Source organism: Haliotis rufescens, unplaced genomic scaffold (genome assembly GCF_023055435.1).
Source record: "Haliotis rufescens isolate VD_foot unplaced genomic scaffold, xgHalRufe1.0.p SCAF_22, whole genome shotgun sequence".
Taxonomy (NCBI): Eukaryota; Metazoa; Mollusca; class Gastropoda; order Lepetellida; family Haliotidae; genus Haliotis; species Haliotis rufescens.
In genome coordinates, this window is record NW_025963913.1 from 857,035 (window position 1) to 877,094 (window position 20,060).

General features: G+C 44.8%; 1 protein-coding gene across 5 annotated transcripts in view; it reads right to left on the bottom strand.

The window, feature by feature from the left end:
• LOC124116616 overlaps window positions 1-20,060 on the bottom strand; it is a 72,119-nt gene that overhangs the window by 24,003 nt on the left and 28,056 nt on the right. For 3 of the 5 annotated variants that reach the window (XM_048401398.1, XM_048401396.1, XM_048401395.1), the window contains 12 exons: window positions 17,802-18,053; window positions 17,116-17,304; window positions 16,796-16,933; window positions 15,990-16,127; window positions 15,232-15,366; window positions 11,789-11,926; window positions 11,031-11,165; window positions 7,752-7,889; window positions 6,149-6,289; window positions 5,737-5,877; window positions 4,692-4,782; window positions 2,200-2,273 (listed from right to left, as the gene is read on the bottom strand). In XM_048401398.1, the coding sequence (XP_048257355.1) occupies window positions 2,200-2,273; window positions 4,692-4,782; window positions 5,737-5,877; window positions 6,149-6,289; window positions 7,752-7,889; window positions 11,031-11,165; window positions 11,789-11,926; window positions 15,232-15,366; window positions 15,990-16,127; window positions 16,796-16,933; window positions 17,116-17,304; window positions 17,802-18,053 (1,710 nt within the window). The remainder of the gene's footprint in view (window positions 1-2,199; window positions 2,274-4,691; window positions 4,783-5,736; window positions 5,878-6,148; window positions 6,290-7,751; window positions 7,890-11,030; window positions 11,166-11,788; window positions 11,927-15,231; window positions 15,367-15,989; window positions 16,128-16,795; window positions 16,934-17,115; window positions 17,305-17,801; window positions 18,054-20,060) is intronic. The other 2 variants (XM_048401397.1, XM_048401399.1) reach the window with 2 other exon arrangements.

Genomic DNA, 20,060 nt, shown 5'->3' on the forward strand with positions numbered 1-20,060 from the left:
TACATGACCAATAGGATAGTAGCTGTTTAAAAGCCGGTAGACCATTGGCAACGTAACAAATGTTATATTTGGGATAACACTTTCTGAGTAAAGTACAGATTCACGTCCTTGTTTTGGGTTGAGTCCCGTCCGGGATTCGAACCCACACTGCCAAAGTGAAGCACCTAATCGCCAGCACACAAAGTCAGCGATCTAACCCACTCAGCCACCGAGGCTTCCACAAAAAATGAAAGTCCGATAACTGGTAGTCTAGATCACGTGGTTTGTGTACCCCTCTGCCATGTGTAAATTGGCACGGCTCCCATGGCCGAAAGCTATGAACACACAAATATAACATTTGTTACAAACCACTTTCTAAATGGCATTGTATGTTCAGACCATTGTCAGTTTCAACAAAGTCATCACCGCTTGATTGATGAGGCGTGAAATGGATGCTACCGGGTCATGACTGAACGATACTGGGACACCGATCACATGCTGATCAATACAGTAACCCTGACCTTAAACGGTGAGGGGGGGGGGGGGGGGGGGACACCAAAAACAGCTTCACTCATAGAACCCATCGGGGGAATGGAACCCGGGTTTGCCATGGTCACGAACCAGTGCTGTTACCACGAGTAATCACCACCACGTTTTCATTCCAGTAGTCTGTATTATCATATAATGGGTAGGTTTCTCGGCAGGATAAAGCCAACGGATAAAAACGATATCCGTTGGGGTCATGTGAGGATAGAGATGCAAATATCAAATATCAAAGTAGGGACTACTTTCACTGTTTATAAACAAACATGGCGTCGCCCTCGTCATTCGGCGATCGAGTCAGAATTAACCATCGGGAATCTGGATAAACTACAGGGATAATTGCTATCATTATCAAAAGAATAGTCTAATATACTGAATATCAGTGTCTAACTGTGAAGTAGCTAAGGCATTATAAAAGTTTGGGCAACTTTGGAGACATAAATTTCGAAACAATTTTGCGAGGGCACGAGGCCTAGCCAAGCGGGATCAGTAGCCATATCTGTGCTTGTAGACCTCTGCGGCTTGAAACCTTCTCCACAAATTAAAATAGTTGGATTTGGCCGAAATATGTTTGAATTGTTATCTTGTTTCGTTTTGTCGCTGTGTGTACATCTGACTACACTTCTTAACGTAATGACAGGACAGACCGACTGTGAACAACGTCTGACCGTGGCCGTGACGTCTCATAGACTAGGGTTAGAGTAGCTTTCCTTTGACAAAGGGCAGTTACTCTAGCGGACAGACCGATGGATTGCCGCGAAAGGCAATTAAAACAATTGTTGTTTTGCGTATATGTTGCTTCGCCACTGTATAAGAAACAGATTTCAGTTGGAACTATATTGGCTACTGTCACTGTCCGACTGACACATCACTTACCCTGTGACGTAATAAATATTAATGCCCGCATTCCAAGAAAACTCTCAATGTTTAGGTAATGTTTGTGAGAGAGGGAAAGCGATTTTGAAACACAGAATTAAAGAATGACATTATATGATAAAGAGGTTATCACGCGAGTGTGTTTGGGGACGGTAAATATCCTGCATTAGGAATAAACATTGTATTTAGCGAGCACGTTTTCATTCCAGTAGTCTGTATTATCATGTTGATAGGAGTGAGTGAGTTGTGTTTAACGCCGCTTTTAACAGTATTCCAGTTATATAACGGCGTGTCAGCTTAATGTGGGAGGAAAGCCCGAAGTGATGCAGGTCTCAGACGTTTACCACTTCGGTGAAACACACGAGCACGGGTATGGTGCTGACAAACCGTGAAACATAATCGGGGCGAACCGGGATTCGAACCTACAATCATGGGTTTTTGGCGTGCCCAAGGGACGCAACTCTGCACAGCGAATTTTTGGAAATTTCCAAATTAGACGCATCAGTAACGAAGATCGAGTCCGTTGCAATTCCCTTTTTTGACCTGTACCATATGTTTCGCGTCTTTTTTTCAGGTGAACAACTGACTTGTCATTGCATGCGTTTGTGACGGATGCCACCTGTGTGGCAGGATACGCTCACCTTTCGCGAACACCTAGTATCGTCGCTATTTGATAAGTAATTCAGAAACACATGCTCAGGATATAGCCAGAATCGTACAATCGAATCTGCCTTTACCTGAGATTTCTTATGAATACAGAAATGGTCTTGCCGCTTTTATTGCAAATTTATTATTACGTACCAGGAAATGCTGGGTTAATGACGACATCAGACGAAGCTGCAGCGACTTCACCATTCGATCTCTTTTGTTGCCGTCTGTGTAATGTGTTCAAAGTGCATTAAAAACAATGTAGCTAGCTTTAAGCTAGAATTACCGGTAAACAACTAGAATCTCAATGTATTTTTTATCCAAGTAAAATAGAACATATAACTGTACGTGTATATATATTTTAAAGTTACACATGTAACTACCTTTCAAGAACACTACCGAACCATCAGACGCTAACAATGCCAATTACCACTTGTACCAATAAGCATATAATAGACTATTGACAGGCATGGAATTACCGTTGATAGACATTCAAAGATATTTTGTGATGTAAACAGTTTGTAATTTTGCAGTCTGTAATATCTTGTGATGCTGTAAACTGTAATGTTTTGTGACGTTGCAGTCTGTAATGTCTTGTAATGCTGTAAACTGTAATGTTTAGTGACGTTGCAGTCTGTAATGTCTTGTAATGCTGTGAACTGTAATGTTTTGTGACGTTGCAGTCTGTAATGTCTTGTAATGCTGTAAACTGTAATGTTTTGTGACGTTGCAGTCTGTAATGTCTTGTAATGCTGTAAACTGTAATGTGTTGTGACGTTGCAATCTGTACTGTTTTGTAATAATGATAACTGTTAAAATTTGTTGTAATGTTGTAATATGTTGAAATGTTACAAACTGTTTGTATTTTTTGTAATGCTGTAAACTGTTTGTATTGCTGTAAGTCGAAGTGTTTTGTAATGCTGTAAACTGTAATGTGTTGAAATGTTACAAACTGTTTGTACTTTTATTTGTTATGTATAATACTCTTATGTATTATGTTGTCAACTTTTTGTAATTTGGTAAACTGTTTGCAATGTTTTGCAATGTTGTAACCTACTTTATTGCAATGCTGTTAACTGTTTGTAATGTTGTAAACTGAAGTGTTTTGTAATGTGTAAACTGAATTGTTTGATAGGCATTACTTAGAAGTTGACTAATGTCAAAGTTGACAAAATTTATGGACAAAAAATATTTACAATAAAGGCAACGTTTTGTATAGATCCTTATACCGTTGTCAAGCAAGGCTGAATAATGAATTTCATCTGGGTCGGTGATGTTCTTGAGTTCGCCGCAGAAGTCAATGGAGCCTGAGATGAAGGAGTCAGCAGATTTTCCTAAGGGAGGAAGGATTCTGGTGGGGTATCAGCAGCCGTCCCAATAACAACATCAACTGGAAAAACGTCCAAATCCTCTCCAACAACCTCCATGACTTTACTAAGCCCTGTCTTTTTGGCCTCCCCATCATGACCGTGTTCGCTGTCCATCATGTTGTTACAGAATTATCCTTCTGTTGTTACTTAATTTATTCATGTTAATCTCTTACTTGTATCCAAGTGTTGTTATTGTTGTTAATCCTCCCTCTACCATATATATTCTGTACCATGTTCATTATTTAGTCTTGCTTGACAACGGTATAAGGCTCAACACAGAAACGTCGCCTTTACATGAAAGAAAGAATGTGTTATCCATAAATAGTGTCTACTTTGTCAATGTGTAAACTGTTTTTAATCTTTGGAAATGTTGTAAACTGTTTGTAATGATTTTTTAATGTTGTAAATTGTTTGTATTTTTTTCATTGTTGTAAACTGTTTGTAATGATTTTTTAATGTTGTAAATTGTTTGTATTTTTTTGCATTGTTTGTTAACTGTTTGTAATGATTTTTTAATGTTGTAAATTGTTTGTATTTTTTGCATTGTTGTAAACTGTTTGTAATGTTTTTTAATGTTGTAAATTGTTTATATTTTTTGGGTATTGTTGTAAACTGTTTGTAATGCTGCAATCTGTAATGTTTTGTAATGCTGTAAATTTTAATGTGATGCAAAGTTGCGATCTGTAATGTTTGGTAATAATGTCAACCGTTTGTAATATGTTGAAATGTGTAAACTGTAATGTTTGGCAATGTTGTAAACTGTAACTGTAATGTATTGTAGTGATGCAAACTGTATTGTGTTTGTAAAGTTGTAAACGTTTCTGCAACGCTGTGCAACCTTGTAAACTGTTAGTAATTTTGTGCAAGTTTGTAAACTGTGTGTAATGTTTCGTAATGTTGAAAAACTATTTGTAATGTTTTGTAATGCTTTAAACTGGTTGTAATGTTTTGTAATGTTGTCAACTATATTGTTTGTAAAGTTGTAAACTGATTTTTGGAATCTTGCAATCTGTAATGTTTCGTAATTTTGAAAACTGTTTGTAATGTTTTGTAATGTTTTAAACTTTGTTTAATGTTTTGTAATGCTGTAAACTATGTGTAATGTTTTGTAATGTTTTGTAATGTTTTGTAATGTTTGTAATGTTTTGTAATGTTGTCAACTGTATTTTTTGGAATCTTGCAACATGTTTTGAAATGTTGTAAACTTTTTATAATGTTGTATAATGTTGTAAACTGTGTCATATATTTTGTAATATACACAAGTATATGCAGTACCTCTTCAGAAGGTACACGGCGATGATCACCAGCACGACAAGGACAGCGACGAACACAGCCATACCGGCCTGGGTGCCCACGTTAGTTGGCTCTGAAATAACATTAAGGTAACATTGGTATTTGGAGCACATTCCAAATCGAAAGTTAGGTATATCCCCACACACCTCCTAGTCGACACACAGCAAACGAACACATATTCGTCAGTCAGCTCCAGGAAAAGCATCTCAACCCGTCATACTACAAGGGGACCAACGCACATCATGCAAGGGATATGGCCCCAGAGGGGAGAACGATCACAACCCAAGCACCACATATCATAATATCTCCCTCCCCTACATACACCAGAGGAGGGAGGGGAGGCCACCTCCTCGAGGAGAGGCATATTACTCCACATACTTCAGAAGGGGAGGGGGGGGGGGGGGCGGACACACCCAAAAGAAGGTACAATTCACATATACACCCTCCAAAAGTATATAGGTGGTAACAATCTTTAGAAAAGCAAATTTCGTAGATGGAAAGTATTCCACAAAAAGGTTATTCTTTCTTTGTTAGAGTTAATATCGATGACTTTTGACAAGTGCAAGTTCTATCATTTGACACGGGATTTTAGTGCAAGCTTATGGCACAATGGTTTTTTTCAAACAATTCGGTTGATGAAGGGATTCTTTTATGTAATCTTGCCACACACGGAACTCGGCTTTACTGCTGTGCTCAAGATAGTGACGTAACAATCATGTGCAGTTACTTCTCCGTGAACGACCGATGACCTCTGTTTCATAGACCCCTTACATATATTTCAAAATAAGACCAAATTACCTTACACTTTGATGTCACGTTACCCAACATTCTAACCAACCAATCTAACCATCCCCACTTTGCAAGATTTCTACCTCTTTTTTCCCCACTGCTAAGTTGCATTTCCCAGACAGATCAAGCTATCTTAGGTCATGTATCACCTACATTCGACCAAGTCCACCCACAGCTACGATACCTGTTGCAAGACAGATGACTCCAACATATTCCAGAGCAAAACCATGTTACATACCTTTCAGGTTACACGTGGCACCCTCATACTTTGGTCTGCACCCACGTGGACACTCTCCTGTGATGTGGTGGCAGTCATCCCCGAGACACATCCCACATGTCTCGTTGCAGTTGTAGCCGTAGAAGCCAGTGCCGTTGCAGGCTGATTAAAAGAGTCATTCACTATAGCTTTCATATATATCAAGGTAACAGGAATATCAAGACTGCAACCTCACTGTACCAGCGATGGGTAGAATGGATAGAATCTGTTTGTGTTAAAATATATACAGCAGAACACAATAATAAGAAATGGAGCATTTAATGCAGTGAACATTCAATAGATTTATCTTATTAAATGGCCGGATAGGCCTGAACCTTCATCTGTTCTGATCACAATTTTATGTGTGTGTACGACCATAACCTGGCCATCCCACCTGTTCCACATTGAAGTCCCATCCATCCCCTCTCACACCTCGAACCCGGACACTGTCCTGTCACCTTGTCACACACATGTCCAGCCAGACACTGACCACAGCGTTGTCCGCAGTTTAGGCCAAAGGTACCGTCTGGACATGCTACATACAAGAAGCACTGATTTTAATTTACATATTCTGATTTGAATTTTATTCTGAAAAAAATCAGGGTTAAAATGTTTAAAATATATAAATTGAAAAAACAAATGAATTTATTAGACTAGAAGGAAACAGGTGTCACGTCTTGTACTGCGGTTCCCGTTGTGCACTCTCAAAAGGGATATTCTTTCGCCAACTGATCAGTCCAGGATATTCATCCTTTGTCCAGAATCATTCAACATGCAATACGTTGAACAGTGCCTACCACTACCAGAAGGAATTGCCCAAAGTCCATCAGGTCTACAGGAAGGGCGTGGCTTCTGCATACCAGTCGCCCGAACTGGTCTTAGGTATGCTCGTTTGGTGCCATAGTATTTGTGTGCTCCGGCCAGTCCGCCCTAAGATACTGCCTCCCAGACCTTGTCACCATTTGATAGCGAATCTAAAACACATGCCCATCGCACATGACCATGGCATGTGTTTTCCCTTTTTATTTACATTTGCCTAAGAAATTCTCTTACTCGAGTATCATTAAATTGAACCCAAAACCGAGATTCATCAACAAACAATGTTTGCCCCCACTAAGCACGTGGCCAACGTGTGTGTTGCATGCACAGTGCTGTGGCGTGACGCTGCAGGCGAGGCGATGTGAATACCAGTTTCTGTCTGGTCGTCTACCTGTATGTATCTCAAATCTGTCCTCATTGTGTGTCACTGCTCGAACAGGCATAACTGATGCCTGTAAATGTAACCGCGCCTGAATTGAATAGGAATGTGCAGCACACCCTTATACAGTATTAAGTGCAACACTTTGCAAGCTCACATGCTGCATTTGAACACCCAAAACCAACAAGGCAGCAGGTATCAAAGTGATTAGGTATTCGCTGTAGATGGCTACCGCGCTTTCATGATGTATCTTCAACTGAAATGGGTCTAACAGCCATCCATGTTGGGGGGATGGTACTACTTCCTTTTCCCCTTTAAATAAAAGCGTCAAAACTCTCTCCATAACCACAAGAAATCTCTGCTATTAGTAGAGTCGTTTGTACGATTTCGACTGTATCATGAGCCTGTTTTCATGAATCACTATCAAATAGTAATCACACCAGATGTTCCCAAAAGGTTTGCCCGGATTATGTTTCTAGGTTTGTCAGCACCATACCCGTGCTCGTGGGTTTCAACGAAGTGGTAAACGTCTGAGACCTGCATCACTTGGGGCTTTCCTCCCACATTAAGCTGACACGCCGTTATATAACTGGAATACTGTTAAAAGCGGCGTTAAACACAACTCACTCACTCACATTACAGGCCGTAACACGTGTAATCGAAACACTTTACAAGGGTCACAGTGGACTGTAAGCACAATAAGGTACAGAAACATGTGTAAAAATAATTTAAATGCAAAATGTACCTTGATTTGTTTGAAGCAAGTGGGTGTAATGTGAAAGTCAAACAACTGGGTTACCTTGGTCACATGTCTTCCCTTGCCATCCTGGTTCACATCCATCCGGGCAGTCGCCTGACGTTTTGCTGCAGATGGCGTTACTACGACACCGTCCACATCTAGAGCTGCACTGAGCCCCATAGAAACGGTCCTTACACTCTGCGTGGTAAACACAGTTCGTTTACATTGTTACACAGTACGCACAGACGAAAAGAGACTTAGTCTATGTCTCCAAAATTGAGCAAATAGTCTTTTTTCTAAGGCGACGCGTTGTATTCTATTAGGGTCACGTTTTTGTTCAGAAATTCTTTCAGGGTTGGTTCTAAAAAAACTAAAACTAAATCATTAACCTATATTTTTTTTAATGGTTCGAATTTGTTTTACTGCCTGTCACATGAGTGTCACAGTTGGAATTCCTGTAAGACATTTATTTAGTTTGTCAGAATATGTATTGTTTGCTCTGGTTTGTAGTTGTTTACTAATTTATTTTGTTCGTATTCGTATAGACACAAGGATGGATCGGACATGAATAGAGACATTTTAAGTGATTTTGTTTCATTTTCCATGCGGCAATTTGTGCAGTGAACTGGTAATTAGTAAACCGAAAATATGGAATGTGCATCCATGGTATCGGACTCTTAAACGTAATTTTGTTTTGTTTGTTGTTTAACGCCGCTCTGGGCAATATTCAAGCTATGATGTCTGGACCAGACAATGTAATTTCACTGTATAACATTCACCCTAGAGTAAGCTCGAAACTTTTGATGACCGCCTAAAGTGTGAAGTGACCACACCGCCCTTCACACTTCAGGCCGTAACTGCCGGACTCGCATACTTGAAACAAAACAGATCTATCTGAATACAGCAAGGGAAATGGTGAACACCGAAATGGACGTGAATCTGAGATGTCTTCCTGCACACTGACCACACCGCCCTTCACATCTCAGGCCGTAACTGCCGGCCTCGCATATTTGAAACAAAACAGATCTATCTGAATACAGCAAGGGAAATGGTGAACACCGAAATGGACGTGAATCCTCCCTGACTACAGGTTACTCACCTACGTCACATCACTGCCCCGTCCACCTCCCTGACTACAGGTCACTCACCTACATCACATCTCTGCCCCGTCCACTCTCCCCGCTACAGGTCACTTACCTACGTCACATCTCTGCTCTGTCCACCCTCCCTGACTACAGGTCACTTACCTATGTCAAATCTCTGCCTCGCCCACCCTCCCTGACTACAGGTTACCCACCTACGTCACATCTCTGCCCTTTCCACCTCCCTGGCTACAGGTCACTTACCCACGTCACATCTCTGCCCTGTCAACCTCTCTTACAACATGTCACTCACCTACGTCACATCTCTGACCCGTCCACTCTCCCTGACCACAGGTCGCTTACCTATGTCACATCTCTGCCCCGTCCACTCTCCCTGACTACAGGTCACTCACCTACGTCACATCTCTGCCCCGTCCACCCTCCCTGGCTACAGGTCACTCACCTACGTCACATCTCTGCCCCGTCCACCCTCCCTGGCTACAGGTCACTCACCTACGTCACATCTCTGCTCTGTCCACTCTCCCTGACTACAGGTCACTCACCTACGTCGCATCTCTGCCCAATCCACCTCCCTGACTACAGGTCACTTACCTATGTCACATCTCTGCCCCGTCCACACTCTCTGGCTACAGGTCACTCACCTACGTCACATCTCTACCCCCTCTTCCCTCCCTGGATACAGATCACCCACCTACGTCACATCTCTGCTCTGTCCATCCTCCTTTACTACAGGTTACCCACCTACGTCACATCTCTGCCCCGTTCACTCTCCCTGAATAGAGGTTACTCACCTACGTCACATCTCTGCCCCGTCCACCCTCCCTGACTACAGGTCACTCACCTATGTCACATCTCTGCCTCGTCCACCCTCACTGACTACAGGTCACTCACCTACGTCACATCTCTGCCCCGTCCACCCTCCCTGGCTACAGGTCACTCACCTACGTCACATCTCTGCCCCGTCCACACTCCCTGGCTACAGGTCACTTACCTATGTCACATCTCTGCCTCGTCCGCCCTCCCTGACTACAGGTTACTCACCTATGTCACATCTCTGACCGGTCCACCCTCCCTGGCTACAGGTCACTCACCTACGTCACATCTCTGCCCCGTCCACACTCACTGGCTACAAGTCACTCACCTATGTCACATCTCTGCACCGTCCACCCTCACTGACTACAGGTCACTTACCTATGTCACATCTCTGCCTCGTCCACCCTCCCTCACTACAGGTCACTTACCTACATCACATCTCCGCTCTGTCCACCCTCCCTGACTACAGGTCACTTACCTATGTCACATATCTGCCTCGTCCACCCTCCCTGACTACAGGTTACCCACCTTCGTCACATGTCTGCCCTGTCAAACATCCCGAGCTACAATCATTCACTTACGTCACATGTCCGCCCTGTCCACTCCCCCTGGCTGCAGGACACTTACCTACGTCACACCTTTTCCCCGTCCACCCTCCTTGGCTACAGGTCACTCACCTACGTCACATCTCTGCTCTGTCCACCCTCCCTGACTACAGGTCACTTACCTATGTCACATTTCTGCCTCGTCCACCCTCCCTTGCTACAGGTCACTCACCTACGTCACATTTCTGCCTCGTCCACCCTCCCTGACTACAGTTTACCCACCTACGTCACATCTCTGCCCGTCCACCCTCCCTGGCTACAGGTTACTCACCTACGTGACATCTGTGCCCTGTCCACCTCCCTGACTACAGGTCACTTACCTACGTCACATCTCTGCCCCGTCCACCCTCCCTTGCTACAGGTCACTCACCTACGTCACATCTCTACCCCCTCTTCCCTCACTGGCTACAGGTCACCCACCTACGTCACATCTCTGCTCTGTCCACCCTCCCTTACTACAGGTCACTCACCTACGTCACATCTCTGCCCCGTCCACCCTCCCTGACTACAGGTTACTCACCTACGTCACATCTCTGCCCCGTCAACCCTCCCTGACTACAGGTCACTCAACTACGTCGCATCTCTGCCTCGTCCACTCTCCCTTGCTACAGGTCACTCACCTACGTCACATCTCTGCCCCGTCCACCCTCCCTGACTACAGGTTACTCACCTACGTCACATCTCTGCCCCGTCCACCCTCCCTGGCTACAGGTCACTCACCTACGTCACATCTCTGCCCTGTCCACCTCCCTGGCTACAGGTCACTCACCTACGTCACATCTCTGCCCTGTCCACCTCCCTGGCTACAGGTCACTCACCTTCGTCACATCTCTGCCCCATCCACCCATCACTGCAACCCTCCTGATCACATGTTCCGTCAACAGGGCTGCACTTCCCTGCACACTGACCACAAGTCTCAGAACACCCGTCACCATATCTGTCTTCGTCACATTCTGTCAACAACAGTGCAGCTGTTGAGGGACTCATATATAAAAGAGGTTGCGCCCATGTTAGTTGTAACTAACATACATTAACCTGCCATTAAACTTTCACCATGTAGTAGAATGCTTGTTTGGGTAGGTATACCCAGTTCCCTGTACAAAGTACTGATACAGTATAGGAAGGCCACATTACAGGCGGGAGCACGGGTGGCCCAGTCGTCACGATTCGCTGCGAGAGTTGCGTCCCTTGGGCAAACCAGAAACCTATGATTGTGGGTTCGAATCCCGGTTTGCCCGGATTATGTTTCTAGGTTTGTCAGCACCATACCCGTGCTCGTGGGTTTCAACGAAGTGGTAAACGTCTGAGACCTGCATCACTTGGGGCTTTCCTCCCACATTAAGCTGACACGCCGTTATATAACTGGAACACTGTTAAAAGCGGCGTTAAACCCAACTCACTCACTCACTCACATTACAGGCCGTAACACGTGTAATCGAAACACTTTACAAGGGTCACAGTGGACTGTAAGCACAATAAGGTACAGAAACATGTGTAAAAATAATTTAAATGCAAAATGTACCTTCATTTGTTTGAAGCAAGTGGGTGTAATGTGAAAGTCAAACAACTGGGTTACCTTGGTCACATGTCTTCCCTTTCCATCCTGGTTCACATCCATCCGGGCAGTCGCCTGACGTTTTGCTGCAGATGGCGTTACTACGACACCGTCCACATCTAGAGCTGCACTGAGCCCCATAGAAACGGTCCTTACACTCTGCGTGGTAAACACAGTTCGTTTACATTGTTACACAGTACGCACAGACGAAAAAAGACTTAGTCTATGTCTCCAAAATTGAGCAAATAGTCTTTTTTCTAAGGCGACGCGTTGTATTCTATTAGGGTCACGTTTTTGTTCAGAAATTCTTTCAGAGTTGGTTCTAAAAAAACTAAAACTAAATCATTAACCTATATTTTTTTTAATGGTTCGAATTTGTTTTACTGCCTGTCACATGAGTGTCACAGTTGGAATTCCTGTAAGACATTTATTTAGTTTGTCAGAATATGTATTGTTTGCTCTGGTTTGTAGTTGTTTACTAATTTATTTTGTTCGTATTCGTATAGACACAAGGATGGATCGGACATGAATAGAGACATTTTAAGTGATTTTGTTTCATTTTCCATGCGGCAATTTGTGCAGTGAACTGGTAATTAGTAAACCGAAAATATGGAATGTGCATCCATGGTATCGGACTCTTAAACGTAATTTTGTTTTGTTTGTTGTTTAACGCCGCTCTGGGCAATATTCAAGCTATGATGTCTGGACCAGACAATGTAATTTCACTGTATAACATTCACCCTAGAGTAAGCTCGAAACTTTTGATGACCGCCTTAAGTGTGAAGTGACCACACCGCCCTTCACACTTCAGGCCGTAACTGCCGGACTCGCATACTTGAAACAAAACAGATCTATCTGAATACAGCAAGGGAAATGGTGAACACCGAAATGGACGTGAATCCTCCCTGACTACAGGTTACTCACCTACGTCACATCACTGCCCTGTCCACCTCCCTGACTACAGGTCACTCACCTACGTCACATCTCTGCCCCGTCCACCTCCCTGACTACAGGTCACTCACCTACATCACATCTCTGCCCCGTCCACTCTCCCGGCTACAGGTCACTTACCTACGTCACATCTCTGCTCTGTCCACCCTCCCTGACTACAGGTCACTTACCTATGTCAAATCTCTGCCTCGCCCACCCTCCCTGACTACAGGTTACCCACCTACGTCACATCTCTGCCCTGTCCACCTCCCTGGCTACAGGTCACTAACCCACGTCACATCTCTGCCCTGTCAACCTCTCTTACAACATGTCACTCACCTACGTCACATCTCTGACCCGTCCACTCTCCCTGACCACAGGTCGCTTACCTATGTCACATCTCTGCCCCGTCCACTCTCCCTGACTACAGGTTACTCACCTACGTCACATCTCTGCCCCGTCTACCCTCCCTGACTACAGGTCACTCACCTACGTCACATCTCTGCCCCGTCTACCCTCCCTGGCTACAGGTCACTCACCTACGTCACATCTCTGCTCTGTCCACTCTCCCTGACTACAGGTCACTCACCTACGTCGCATCTCTGCCCAATCCACCTCCCTGACTACAGGTCACTTACCTATGTCACATCTCTGCCTCGTCCACCCTCCCTGGATATAGGTCACTCATCTACGTCACATCTCTGCCCCGTCCACACTCTCTGGCTACAGGTCACTCACCTACGTCACATCTCTACCCCCTCTTCCCTCCCTGGATACAGGTCACCCACCTACGTCACATCTCTGCTCTGTCCATCCTCCTTCACTACAGGTCACTCACGTACGTCACATCTCTGCCCCGTCCACTCTCCCTGGATATAGGTCACTCATCTACGTCACATCTCTGCCCCGTCCACACTCTCTGGCTACAGGTCACTCACCTACGTCACATCTCTACCCCCTCTTCCTTCCCTGGATACAGGTCACCCACCTACGTCACATCTCTGCTCTGTCCATCCTCCTTTACTACAGGTTACCCACCTACGTCACATCTCTGCCCCGTCCACCCTCCCTGGCTACAAGTCACTCACCTACATCACATCTCTGCCCCGTTCACTCTCCCTGAATAGAGGTTACTCACCTACGTCACATCTCTGCCCCGTCCACCCTCCCTGACTACAGGTCACTCACCTATGTCACATCTCTGCCTCGTCCACCCTCACTGACTACAGGTCACTCACCTACGTCACATCTCTGACCGGTCCACCCTCCCTGGCTACAGGTCACTCACCTACGTCACATCTCTGCCCCGTCCACACTCCCTGGCTACAGGTCACTTACCTATGTCACATCTCTGCCTCGTCCGCCCTCCCTGACTACAGGTTACTCACCTATGTCACATCTCTGACCGGTCCACCCTCCCTGGCTACAGGTCACTCACCTACGTCACATCTCTGCCCCGTCCACACTCCCTGGCTACAAGTCACTCACCTATGTCACATCTCTGCACCGTCCACCCTCACTGACTACAGGTCACTTACCTATGTCACATCTCTGCCTCGTCCACCCTCCCTCACTACAGGTCACTTACCTACATCACATCTCCGCTCTGTCCACCCTCCCTGACTACAGGTCACTTACCTATGTCACATATCTGCCTCGTCCACCCTCCCTGACTACAGGTTACCCACCTTCGTCACATGTCTGCCCTGTCAAACATCCCGAGCTACAATCATTCACTTACGTCACATGTCCACCCTGTCCACTCCCCCTGGCTGCAGGACACTTACCTACGTCACACCTCTTCCCCGTCCACCCTCCCTGGCTACAGGTCACTCACCTACGTCACATTTCTGCCTCGTCCACCCTCCCTTGCTACAGGTCACTCACCTACGTCACATTTCTGCCTCGTCCACCCTCCCTGACTACAGTTTACCCACCTACGTCACATCTCTGCCCGTCCACCCTCCCTGGCTACAGGTTACTCACCTACGTGACATCTGTGCCCTGTCCACCTCCCTGACTACAGGTCACTTACCTACGTCACATCTCTGCCCCGTCCACCCTCCCTTGCTACAGGTTACTCACCTACGTCACATCTCTGCCCCGTCCACCCTCCCTGGCTACAGGTCACTCACCTACGTCACATCTCTACCCCCTCTTCCCTCACTGGCTACAGGTCACCCACCTACGTCACATCTCTGCTCTGTCCACCCTCCCTTACCACAGGTCACTCACCTACGTCACATCTCTGCCCCGTCCACTCTCCCTGACTACAGGTTACTCACCTACGTCACATCTCTGCCCCGTCCACCCTCCCTGGCTACAGGTCACTCACCTACGTCACATCTCTGCCCCGTCCACCCTCCCTGACTACAGGTCACTCAACTACGTCGCATCTCTGCCTCGTCCACCCTCCCTGACTACAGGTCACTCACCTACGTCACATCTCTGCCCCGACCACCCTCCCTGGCTACAGGTCACTCACCTACGTCACATCTCTGCCCTGTCCACCTCCCTGGCTACAGGTCACTCACCTTCGTCACACCTCTGCCCCATCCACCCATCACTGCAACCCTCCTGATCACATGTTCCGTTAACAGGGCTGCACTTCCCTGCACACTGACCACAAGTCTCAGAACACCCGTCACCATATCTGTCTTCGTCACATTCTGTCAACAACAGTGCAGCTGTTGAGGGACTCATATATAAAAGAGGTTGCGCTCATGTTAGTTGTAACTAACATACATTAACCTGCCATTAAACTTTCACCATGTAGTAGAATGCTTGTTTGGGTAGGTATACCCAGTTCCCTGTACAAAGTACTGATACAGTATAGGAAGGCCACATTACAGGCGGGAGCACGGGTGGCCCAGTCGTCACGATTCGCTGCGAGAGTTGCGTCCCTTGGGCAAACCAGAAACCTATGATTGTGGGTTCGAATCCCGGTTTGCCCGGATTATGTTTCTAGGTTTGTCAGCACCATACCCGTGCTCGTGGGTTTCAACGAAGTGGTAAACGTCTGAGACCTGCATCACTTGGGGCTTTCCTCCCACATTAAGCTGACACGCCGTTATATAACTGGAACACTGTTAAAAGCGGCGTTAAACCCAACTCACTCACTCACTCACATTACAGGCCGTAACACGTGTAATCGAAACACTTTACAAGGGTCACAGTGGACTGTAAGCACAATAAGGTACAGAAACATGTGTAAAAATAATTTAAATGCAAAATGTACCTTCATTTGTTTGAAGCAAGTGGGTGTAATGTGAAAGTCAAACAACTGGGTTACCTTGGTCACATGTCTTCCCTTGCCATCCTGGTTCACATCCATCCGGGCAGTCGCCTGACGTTTTGCTGCAGATGGCGTTACTACGACACCGTCCACATCTAGAGCTGCACTGAGCCCCATAGAAACGGTCCTTACACTCTGCGTGGTAAACACAGTTCGTTTACATTGTTACACAGTACGCACAGACGAAAAAAGACTTAGTCTATGTCTCCAAAATTGAGCAAATAGTCTTTTTTCTAAGGCGACGCGTTGTATTCTATTAGGGTCACGTTTTTGTTCAGAAATTCTTTCAGGGTTGGTTCTAAAAAAACTAAAACTAAATCATTAACCTATATTTTTTTTAATGGTTCGAATTTGTTTTACTGCCTGTCACACGAGTGTCACAGTTGGAATTCCTGTAAGAAAATTAATTCAGTTTGTCAGAATATGAATTGTTTGCTCTGGTTTGTAGTTGTTTACTAATTTATTTTGTTCGTATTCGTATAGACACAAGGATGGATCGGACATGAATAGAGACATTTTAAGTGATTTTTTTTCATTTTCCATGCGGCAATTTGTGCAGTGAACTGGTAATTAGTAAACCGAAAATATGGAATGTGCATCCATGGTATCGGACTCTTAAACGTAATTTTGTTTTGTTTGTTGTTTAACGCCGCTCTGGCAATATTCAAGCTATGATGTCTGGACCAGACAATGGTAATAATGGTAATATGTAACCCTTTTAGGAATCAAATAGACCTAACTTTCTCCAGTGCAAGACTGGTATATAGTTTCATTCATTGGACTCTGACCCGATGTGTACTTACGTTCCTGACAGTCCGCCCCAGTGTGCCCGTCAGCACAGCCACTCTCACAGTGTCCAGTGGCTTTGTCACACACCTCAGATGTGTACTTACACAAACACCAGGAACTACAGCCAGGCCCGAAACTCCCGTCAGCACACTCTGCAAAGACGTAAAAATATATTAGAATTTTGTTGTCACTGAATAGTAAACATTTTCAGTATTATCACATTACAATGATTACCGAAGAAGTAAACATCAACTTCCACACACATGGGTGATCATTATAAAATATTTATTTCGCATGTGTTTTTTCATATAAATCATTTATGTTCTTTGCTAACCATATATTTCCACTTCACAGAGATTGAGAATGTATTCCGAGCCGTTCAGTGTTGGCAGACGAACAGTGACACTTTGTCCAGATGTAGGGGTGTCACAGCTGATGCTGACAGGGGAGCTGGGAAGGGACGACTGGTCCTGTTGATAGCAGGGATGATCGTCTACGCGTACCAAGAAACCTCTCATTCGTTCTAGAAACAAACAATTAGAGATGTACATCAATGCGTCAACAGGAGAATATAACCCGGTAATCGGCTGGTTGAATCAACAAATAACTGTTTCATGTGGAAGTACGTACATTTAACATCAAATAGACCACTGATGGTAAATGAAGGATAAAGGTGTCTCACCAGTGTATGATGATACTACTATATGTGGTGTAGGCTAGAGATGTTGCTTTGAAGGGCGAATCACAAACCCGAAAACCCCTTTGCAAAGTAAACACTGCCAGATAGCATGGCTGTTGCCACGCAGGTCTGTGGTAATTCAGTGTGATTCAGTATTCAGCATATATGGATTTGAATGATCCACAAAAATTGAGGTAGTTATGGATTCACTGACAGCATGCTGTCCACGGAGTGTTCGTTTATTTCGGTTTTCATGTTGGTTGTATATTATCAAACACATGGACCATTCCTAGAGGGGTAAGTCGTGATTCATTACTGTAGAATGTGTTAATAATACTTGCTTGGAGTTGAAAAGAATATTGTGAGATTGGTGATGAGGTGTGTCTCTCCCAGGTCCACTGTCCACCAGGCGGATGTCCAGCCTGTCGCGGTGTGTGTGCAGGTCCCTGACCAGTAGCTGCTGCTGGTCACACCGTCCACAGCCAGGGAGGAAGCCTTGTCCCCACACACGTCTTTCTGAGCGGCTGTACTCGCCCACTGACAGTCATTGATAGTGCTGCTCTGTTGGGTTGATTTGTTCAGTGCTATGTTCCCTGATAATAAACATATTGTGTGTTTTATTGATTTCGTTGAGATTAATTTTTCAGTAAATTATTTGTACAATTATAGGTTATAAATTGCAGATCTGCATCACTATGACATTCACAATATGCGAAATAATACCTTATGTGCAGAAAACAGGATAGAAATCGACAGAGAAAGTGTTATTCGTTTCCTGGGCACCACAGAGAGCATGCCACATTGAGCTCTTCTATTTCACAAGCCGATTATGAGGTCACATTTTCTGCGTCACAATTAGAATGTAAGCAACGATCGACGCCGTAGGACTGACCAGAGAGGCTGCCAGCCTCATACATAAAGTCGCTTCTTACGTCCAATTCTAACCCACAGGTCTGCGTCACGTCAGTAGTATAGGACAGAACACTGGTAGGCAAGCCAGCAAGAGTGGTCTCCCCTACCGGAAGTCCCGCCATCTTGGATGCGCAAAGGGGGGCATGCTGAGTAATGCGTGCGCATCCAAGATGAACAAACCAACAAAACAAACGCCACAGGATTAGGGGCGTCCCTGTGATTTTTGTGTCAGGTCTGCATCACGTCATAATAGTGAAGCGCGGTGTACGTAGAACCAAATCTCGCGAGGTTTGCTCTTTTGTCTACAGGAGCGCCCACTTCACGTTGGGTTACTACACACTTTCAATGTCTGTTTTATATGCGAGTAAAGCATCATGATGTTAAAAAAATTGTTTGACCACATGGAACAGCATCCAACTTTGTGTTAAGCCTGGTATCGGCGTTTCCTTAATTCAGATCGACAACCCGCACAAAACCGATCAATCGATCCTGTACTCTTGTCGTTGATCTCCGCCCAGAGAGTTTGCTGACATCTGTTCCGTCGTCTGCTAATCACAGACTGTGAAACATTGAACGTCCTGACCACTACACGCTTACTTCTGCCAGTTTCCAACATGCCAATATCCCATAGATACTGCGCACGTTGCTTAGGCCCCATCAGTTGTTCGAATGATGTTGAAGGAATGAAACAATGTAAAAGGATCAATCGATCCTGTACTCTTGTCGTTGATCTCAGCCATGAAAGGGGTTAAATGTCAACATTTTGAGTTTGCTGACATCTGTTCCGTCGTCTGCTAATCACAGACTGTGAAATAGTGAACGTATTGCACGCTTATTTCTACCAGTTTCGAACATGCAAATAGTCCATAGTGGCTCCGCGCGTTGCAATCACCACATCGGTGGTTCATACACAAACAATAAATGATATCAAATACATCACGACTGTATGATAAGCCGAATCAATATGATTGACAGAAATAACGGTCCACAGAGATAGATCATTGAAAGTGCCATTTTATGTTCGTTTTGTTTATTGTTTAACGACGCACTCAGCAATATTCCAGCTATATGACGGCGGTCTGTATGGTTTTTGATTGACCTGCATCTGCGTCAATCAAACAGTGACAGTTCAACAACATGCCAAGATTAACATAAGTGCAAAGAAACAACGTCATAGGCAGGCCTTTTGCGTTACCCAGATTGTCAGAAGGGCTTAATTCCTGGCAGCAAATCCGGGTACTCTCCCAATGTCAGTCAACAGATTTGGAGGTACCAAACCTAAGGCGCCAAGAACAATGGGGATTTGGACAACTTGGTACTTGGGTACTTGACATTTCGAAAGCGAGGTTCACATTGTTTTCCTTATAGAAGAAATTAACCCAATACATATGCCGAAATCTTGAACACATTTAACAGAGTGATATATTTATCTCAGTTTTTTAGAATACATTAATGATATCACCAAACTACGTACGTATTTCTCACATCAAGCGAAGAATACAAAAAAACGCACAATTCCTGTTTGCAAAAAATAGAAACATGCGCAATACTTTCAGACCTAGAGTACTCTGTCCATGGATATAGTCTCCACCTAATGTGTTTATTGATGTTGTGCTAAGGAAATGCACATGTTGGTCAGTGGTCACAAGGTGAGACAAACAATTTGTCCCTTGGAATTTCCATATGAC